This window comes from Apaloderma vittatum, unplaced genomic scaffold (assembly GCF_000703405.1).
Source record: "Apaloderma vittatum isolate BGI_N311 unplaced genomic scaffold, ASM70340v1 scaffold7609, whole genome shotgun sequence".
Lineage (NCBI taxonomy): Eukaryota > Metazoa > Chordata > Aves > Trogoniformes > Trogonidae > Apaloderma > Apaloderma vittatum.
In genome coordinates, this window is record NW_009735717.1 from 73387 (window position 1) to 81971 (window position 8585).

At 36.1% G+C, this 8585-nt stretch overlaps 1 protein-coding gene across 1 annotated transcript in view; it reads right to left on the reverse strand.

The window, feature by feature from the left end:
- The window catches only part of DNAJC10 (DnaJ (Hsp40) homolog, subfamily C, member 10), a 21341-nt gene continuing 12756 nt past the window's right edge, over positions 1-8585 (reverse strand). Inside the window, exons 13-22 of the mRNA XM_009876680.1 lie at positions 8082-8209; positions 7691-7807; positions 6383-6484; positions 5258-5413; positions 4580-4713; positions 2986-3039; positions 2446-2593; positions 1878-1997; positions 919-1035; positions 1-337 (exon numbers count right to left, since the gene is read on the reverse strand). Of these exons, the coding sequence (XP_009874982.1) occupies positions 326-337; positions 919-1035; positions 1878-1997; positions 2446-2593; positions 2986-3039; positions 4580-4713; positions 5258-5413; positions 6383-6484; positions 7691-7807; positions 8082-8209 (1088 nt within the window). The 3' untranslated portion in view covers positions 1-325. The remainder of the gene's footprint in view (positions 338-918; positions 1036-1877; positions 1998-2445; positions 2594-2985; positions 3040-4579; positions 4714-5257; positions 5414-6382; positions 6485-7690; positions 7808-8081; positions 8210-8585) is intronic.

The window sequence follows — 8585 nt, forward strand, 5'->3', positions numbered from 1 at the left end:
GAAACTAGTAAATGGGTAGGCAAAAGTGATACAGTCCACGTTTCTGATCAACTCCAATGTCTGACTAGGAAGAAGGTAGTTGGTATATCAGAAGAGGGACATGCAGAATTCATTTGCAGAAACACTGAATGCCTCCACCAAGACCAAAATGCTTTCATCTCCCCACAGTTTAAACTGAATTCATACAGTCACGTACGCCCATGAACTCAAAATATTTATCTCTATGGTCCTGTCATGAATGTAAATCAGCCTTATATTTTCCTTGTGGTGTCTTCTATATTCACAGCTTTAGAGTATTTTGCATCATATCCACCTCCAGTACCGTTTAGAGTTCATCCTAGTGACAAGAAAACAAACAATTAAGTTATTCTGAAAGTACAAATAAAATAATAAGTCAAGGGTATCATGTTTTTTTTTTTCCCCTGTGATTTTAAATTTCTCCATGGTACTAATTTTTCAGCTGGACAAATGTTTCTTAAATAGAATTCAGGGCACTTCTTAACAGCTGTATTAGTATTTTCTTTCTCAGTTAAAGCATCAAGCCCAATCTTGCACTAATCAGCCCTGTAATTTGGTGCCAGCTTGCTAAATCTAGTCTAAGAATCACACTTAAGGATACGGCGCATCTCAGCCATCTGTCTTTAATGGTGCTGTCCCACGGGTATCTATAAATTCTGCTAAGGCTTGCTGTAACCGATGTTGCAACTGCAGGATTCTCTGCCAGATCTATGAGCATGGAGAACTGAGTTGGAGTAAATACTAGTAACTAAACCAAGACTGTAAGTAAAATATACCTGGTACAATTTGAAGATACAGCATTTAATATTTCCCAGACAAGGGCAAATGCTAACATCATGTTAAAGGACTATTCTTTACAATAATATGCCTTTTCCAAAAGGCCTCACAGTAAGTACTTACCTTATTTCTAGATTTTTTTCTTTTTCCTTTATTTTGAATTGCTTCTAATTTTTCATTCAAAAGGTCAGCAATACTTTTTGCATCTCTGCTGTCTATATATTCGCCAAGAATGTTTTTCTTAAAAAAAAAAAAAATCCTGTAACATAATACCTATGTTCTACACTGAATAGAAAATCTGCTTACTTTCAGATAAAATTCAAGAAGAATGCAGGGAGGAAGACAACAGCTCTGGTAGGTTGATTTTACGATTCATAGATAGATGCACTGGTGAGACTGCAGCCTGAATCCTGTGTTCAGTTTTGGGCCCCTCACCACAAGAAAGACATTATGGTGCTGGAGGGTGTCCAAGAAAGTGCAACGAAGCTGGTAAAGGGTCTAGAGCACAAGTGTCAGGAGGAGTGGCTGAGGGGACTGGGGTTGTTTAGCCTGCAGAAGCCTAGAACTGCATTTCCTACAACTACGTGGATACTTTTCAATTTTTTAATTTATTATTAATCTATTTTCTATCTTAAAATACATTATTTAAGTCAAAATTGTAATGAAATGCTATGATTACATTGAAAAACTATTTCTCTTTAGCCAAAATGAACTTGTCCACATTTCATTTAAAGAGAGAGACTGCATGCTTTTGGTAACTGGTGTTGAAATTAGTAAAGGTTGAAAAACGTTTTGTCGCAAAGACCCCTGCAGATTTAAACCCTGGTTCAGGTTAGGCTTATAGTTTAGTTACTGTTCTATTAATATACAATTTACTATTTTTTTCAATAACGCATTATTATTTCTGTATAACTGTCCTACTCTTTTAAATATTAAAGAAAGATTATTGTTATTTTATCTCCCAGATATCTAAATAATGCACTTGGATACGCTACAGCTATAATCACTTAAGTCTCAATGCAAAATGAAATGCATCTACTAACAGTACCCACTCACTAGCGTACACAGAGGAGACACTTTACCTTTGCTCCTTGGTAGGGGTAAAACTTAACAGTAGGGTAGGCTCTGATATCAGCAGTTTCGCAGGTGTGAGCATACGCCTGACAGTCTACTTTTCCAGCTTTTACTTTTCCTTTAACGGTCTAAAAAGAAATGTTTATAAGAAATAAACTTTAAGTTTCTATGGGTAACTGTAAGCAAGTGAATAAGCGAGCAGTGCAGCTAGAAGTAAATGAAAAACATTGCTCGAATCTTTTAAATATCTCATGCTGGTTGCTTGCTTGCTTCTTAGACTGTTAACCTCGTACCAGAAGCCGCAACATGTTCATTTCTACTTGAATTTGGAGCAAAGCACATCACAGTTCCAAAGGTCACCCCATCCTAAGTTGAAATCTGTCTCCAAAGAAGGTCTCTGTGTGTGTGCATCTGCAAGAGACAATACCTGCTGGCAAGTGGGACCCAAAAGTGTGGACTTTCAGTGAGAAGGAAGCTCACTGGGGGTGTGCAATTTTTGGGTGACTCCTAAGAACTAAGGAATTATTTCTTAACCATGACAACTGTAACAATCCGCTAATACTGTCAAAAACCTACCCTTGCAAGGATCTCAAATTCAGGAGCAAAATTTTGGCAAGGTCCACACCAAGGAGCATAAAAATCGATGACCCAGTGATCTTTTCCATTCAGAACTTTTTCTGTGAAACTCTGAGGAGTCAGGTCTACAGACACTTGTGGTAAATATCTGTGGAAAGGAAGAGTAACAGTCATAATCCATGCAAAACTTTAAACATATCCAAATTCCATTTAAGCACAAGAAAAATTTCTGAAATTAAGAATATCAGTAGTCTGGAAAATCCTACTTTACCCTTTGTACTGTAAGAGAATCCCTTTTTTAAAGCAACAGAAAAATAATAATACGGTCTTTAGAAAATGGGTGGACAGTAAGGAGTATGTTATTTCTCCACACGTTAAAAGCTTGGGCTAAAAGATGTGGAAATTTTAACATCTTAAATTAAGCAATACATAAACCTGAGTGTTTCTAATTCTTGACCTACATACCATTTAAATACTAATTTCTTCTAGCAAGCAAACTATTTAAGTGGCTTGCGAACAAAGTTTAATGCAGTAACTTACCCCAATGCCCAGCCTCTCAGTGAATATGAATCTCTGTGCCATCCATTGTAGCTACTATCAAAAGATTAAAAAGAAAACAAAAAAATTCCATTGCACCATAGTTTGAATCACATTTGGGAAAAAAACCAAAACCACAACAAACAAAGTCTCTGCAGAGTGGAGATGATGAAATAATGAACTTAGTATGTTTTAGGATATATTTCCACCTTGCTTTCATATCTGAATAAATTAAATTTAATAGAATTCAAAGATCCCGAATTAAGAACTAGAAGATGAAGAGAAGAAAGAGAAGAAAATGCTATGTCAAGACAGTAAGAGACTTGGTTTGGAGCAGGTAGGCTTTTAGAGCTAGAACTACTTTGAATGAAGGATCTTTGGTAGTAACATCAGATAATATTGCAGGCTCTAAGAAACATGAGAATAAAATTGAAATATCTTACTATATTTTCTAACTGATGTTCATTCATTAAAATAAAACAATTATTAATTATTTCCATCACCCTCAATTTAACAGTAGAAAAGCCAGGCAAACTGCTTACTTGTAAAAGGATTTATTATTTAAGGGCATTGCGTAGTTTTGAAATTGCAGCGACAGGTTAGAAGAAAGATTAATTCAGGATTCATATCTGCTAATTTACAACTTTCTAACAGAGTATTTTTCAACAGAGTTACTTGGTCAAAATCTGACTTTATAGATTTTGGTGATTTTATTTTAAGACAGATTTCTGTATTTTCACAGGAAATACCTGACTCATGATTAGGTATCTGGCACTTAACAGGCATATTCACCCACTTCATTGTTTTCAAGAACAAAATTTGCTTCGAAGTGGAACTTTATCTAGAAGAACTGAACAAAAGCAAGCAGTCCAAGGATGAAAGCTACAAGTCTGCTATTATGCGCTATGATGAAGAGGCATTACAATTTATTATCTGCCAGTATTTGATAGAACTTTCCATTTTGTAAAATAATGAAGCAACACATCTGCTATTTCAGATGTCTACCTGTCTTTAACTATGCACGTGCTTCCTGGAATCCCTGGATCTTCCAACAGTACTATGAAATGAAAGGGACAGACTGTTTGGTTTTGGCCAGATTTTATTTCAGATAGAATTTTTTTGTTTGTTTTGTTAGAGCTTAATATTTCCACACTAATGATACAATGAACGAGATGACTAGATACACAATGGACAATTTCTGCAATGGTGCTAACAGACTGCTGGCAGGCAGGATGACAAGACAGTTACCATCGCTCTGTTCTCTAAAGATAAGCTGCAGCCACTTAGGCATAGTAGTCCGTTATATTCTATGATTTAAATCATCTACTTTAACAGTCAAGTAAAGTTAGAAACCTGGCAATCACTAAAGAACAAGAAATAAAAACTAAGATTCCTGAGGCCATCTCAGTTCAAATAACTGAAGTGTAATGGCAACATGAAGTTACACGAGGTGGAAGTAACAAAGTCAGTAACACCTAGGACAGTAATATCGCAACTGCCTATTTAATAGCTGAGATGAACCTTTTCTACACAATGCAAGATGTACATTTGTCTCGTTCCACATCTAACGTTTCCCAAACTGAAGTAAACTACTTACTAATATTGATGAGCTGTTTTTGATTTTTGAGGAAAGAGTCTTATTTCAGGATATCCCCGAACATTTTCTTGGTGACAGAAAGAATAATATTTTTGACAATCCACACTGCCTACACTGATTAATCCAATTAACATCTGAAAAAAGAAGAAAACCTACAATCAAATATGCTAATCAATCCTACTAGAATTTTAGTAATACTTCAGAATTAAAGTCTTAATCACTTGGGGAAAAAATCTTACTAATATAGGAAATAATTAAGATGGATAAGATTGAGTTCCTTTAATCTGAAATTTAAGGCAGAGGTTTCACCAAGGTCTAAGTGCTATCTTAAAGATGACTAATGATCATAAAGAATACTGAGACTGAAGTTGCAAATTATGTGAACCGATTCTTACCTAATTTATAATCTTTTTTCGTATTTTGTTTTAAACAAATGCAGAGCTGTTGTCTTTGTAAAGCACTAAGCATCAAGGAAAGTTATTTACTCTAAAGCTTCTTAGCCCTTGGAAAACACAGTTGTATCAACAGGAAATACTGGATTACACTATTAATGTCCTGAACCCTTAAAAAGCAAAGAAAAACTCTGTATTTGAAGCGATATATAACTGTCAAGTAGGAATTCCCTGTTTTGTTTGGAATATTAATCACTAGATATTCTCTAAAACAGCAGTTATTTACCCTGGCCATTTTTTTCCATTCTGGCATTAAAGCCTGACAAGGTCCACACCATGGAGCATAGAAGTCAACCATCCAGATTTCCTCTCGTTTTCTTCTCTGAACTAATTCAACAAATGTCTCTGGTGTTAGGGAGACCACTGAAGGATTCCTGAGATCCTGAAGTAAAGACAGTTTATAGACACACTCTTTACAACAGTAAGTTACTCCATATCTAGCACCATCATTTACCAAATTCTGAGAAAGTCCCTCTTTTAGTGAAATTTGCTTGCTGCTGCGGTAGGTAGCACTCCACACTACTGAAAGGCATAGAAGCATTGGAAGTCATCCCTTCAGCCCAACAATCACGTGCCTGATTCACTGGGAAAAGCTATCAAAAAAATACAGCCAGGCTGCAAAAGGGAAGTTTTCTACCTCTTCTCCATAATGGGAGGCAAAAGGCAAGAAACTCAGTTTACCCTGCAAGAACAGGCACTATTGCAGCTCAGCCACATTATATAGGCTGGGATGCAGAAGAATACCTGTGGTGCACTAGGGACTTCTGAGTATCAACTGAAAAAGACTGATCTCCACCTGTTCCTGCATGTGTGGTCTTAATCTTGCTTATTATGGTCTGCCTGGAGAGAACAAACAGTCTCTTCAAAGAGTGGAAAATAATAGCCTGTGGATCTGCTGGAGGAAAGATGAGTGCCTGAACTCTGATAGCAGCAATGATGAGTTCCAATGGTTTGCGGTTCTGTGAGTTAAAGAAGTTCGAGAAACAGCTGAGAAGCCTGGAGGGCAGCAAGCTAACTGACAAAATGAGAACCTTCTCCTATGTCAAGGTGTGCATTTGCACCTTAATATATACTTTCAATTTCTTTATCCTCTCCATGAGATAGAAATAATTGCTAGTATTTTGCAGATTGGAAAGGATCTTAAGTTATTTGCTAATGATCTCCAAGAAATTACTTGACAGAGTAGGGAAATTAATCCATTAGGTGTCAAGTCCTAGATTTTTCTTGCCCAAGGTTCTTTCACTCTTTATCTTACTAGTCTAATTAATTTTTTTTTAAATGAAAATTCCTAGAATCTTTCAGCTGAGTTGCATACAGACCACAACTGTAACAAAGATTATAATTTACCTACCTCTATGAACTCCAAGATCTGTTCAGCAGAGTGATGTCCTTCATATTCATGAACGTCAGACTGATTGAACACAACTGTTGTTGGATAAGCTCGAATGTTATGCTAACAAAACAGACAATAAGAAATTACAAGGAATAATCAGGTTTCTCGTACCTTTCTTTAGCTGCCACCAACACTGGTGGCTCACAGCTGCTGATCTATCCTGTTTGTACAGTACAACTGCTCTCCATTACAGGTAGATGGGAGTTTGAAACCATTACAAAGCTGTACAGAGAAGATGAGACAGCATCGTTTGTTCTGAATTTAAACAGCGGCCAGTAGTCCTTTTGCCATGCTCCACAAAAGCAGGAATTAACTACGGGCCATCTAAGCTTTAACTTCAAGCAATTCCCAGTGTTCAGGTGGAAACACTTGTACCGTATGAATAACTGTATTGTTTACTATTGGACATGGGTGCTTCCATGACTGGTGTTCTTCAGTGTGTTAATACATCTAAATAGAACTGTAAAAAGCTTGTCTTAAAACATTCACATTTTAAAGACAAATGCAAACATTCTAATGTAAAAAGCTCTTGTGAACAATAAAATGTGCAGTTGCAAGAAAGTTGTCAAAACACAGTACATTCTGGAACTCAGGAAAAGTAATGTCAATTTCTACCACGATAAATTCATTGAAGCAAAAGTTAAGCAAATTTAAATGTGGAAAATCAGTCAAGATTTCCTAAAAAGGTATTTTACATTCCATTTCTATATCTTTAAATAAGTGTAAACTGGTAAGTAATAAACTTTCTTCTACTTTGAAATTGATCCTACGCTTCCTAAGCACTACAAAACAAAACTCAAACTCAGTTAGGGTGAACTGCATTAGAAGTGGTTTTGCAGACATCTTCAAAAAGTGTTGTATCAATATAAAACCTGTATTTCTTAAACGTTTTACTGCTTTTTTTCCTCCTACGCAGAGAACAAAAAAAATGCATGTATGTATATACACACTAGAAAAAGCTTTCTGGCTCTGCTTTAATTCTTTTTTTCTCTTAGAAAAACACCAGGAATTACTAAATTCTGACGCTTCCAGAGTCTTCCAATAACACTATGAAATCAGAGCAAAATACGACCTTTATTTTGCCTTAACATATTACCTGTAGTCGTTACTTGTTCCTTTGAACAAGTCTCTGTTTGGTTTACTCCCCTTTAAGAAAGTAATATTAAAGAACAAACATTGTCTGCCCAAATACCCCATCCCCAACTAGAAGAAAATAATATTATTTGAAAGGACTTTTTTTTTTTTTTTAAAGTTCCTGCAGCTTACCATGTTGCAAAGCCCTTCATGGACAGTACAGTCTAGTGTTCCAAATTTAAGTTGACCATAGAGATGTTTCGATGCTTTTCTCAGCTCTGGTAACAAAGCTCGACAAGGAGGGCACCACTAGAAGACAAAATGCAAGGAAGTGCAACTGCTTTCCCCACAGCTGGCTCTGAGGACAACATCAGCTGCTTGAGAGGAATAAAACACTGCTCTGACAACAGACTCCACTCAGTAACTGCCCCCCCGCCCCAGTCTAGGAACTAGTGCTGCCAAGGGATGAGAAATTGCAATACTGTTTCATGGCGCCGCAGGAAATTTTCAAGATACTGCTAGTGTTTCCTTACATAGTTAGATAAGAGATTTTAGGAGGGAAACATAAGTATTAAATATTTACTGGTGCAAAGAAATCCACAAGCCATGGCTCCTTCTCTTTGTCAGGAAAATTCTGAGGTCCCAGTGTGATAACATGAGAGTTGACACTTTCTTTGGCAAATGCAACAATGTCATACAAGATCTTCTTTCCTTCAAAGAACAACATAGAAGACAATGTTAAAACTGTCCAAACCTAGACATAATCTCTGCAACAGTTGATGTTTGGCTAAATCTTAAATTACCCAATAATTTAAAATTAAATAATATTAAATTAAATTACCCAATATTAGCCAGAGAAATGTTTTATCCGAGAAAAAACGTGTTTTTGTCAAAAAAAAAAAGGCTGTGTTTGTTTTTGTGACTGGAATACTAGTAGTTTTACCATCTTACTAATGTTTGTTAGTATTCAAAAATTAGTATTCTAGGTACATTTGCTTTGGCAAAGGTTTTGACACAGTAAAGATTTCAAGCAAAAGAAATCATATTCATGAATCACAGCTATTTAGGCATAAACGAAGTTCCTGCT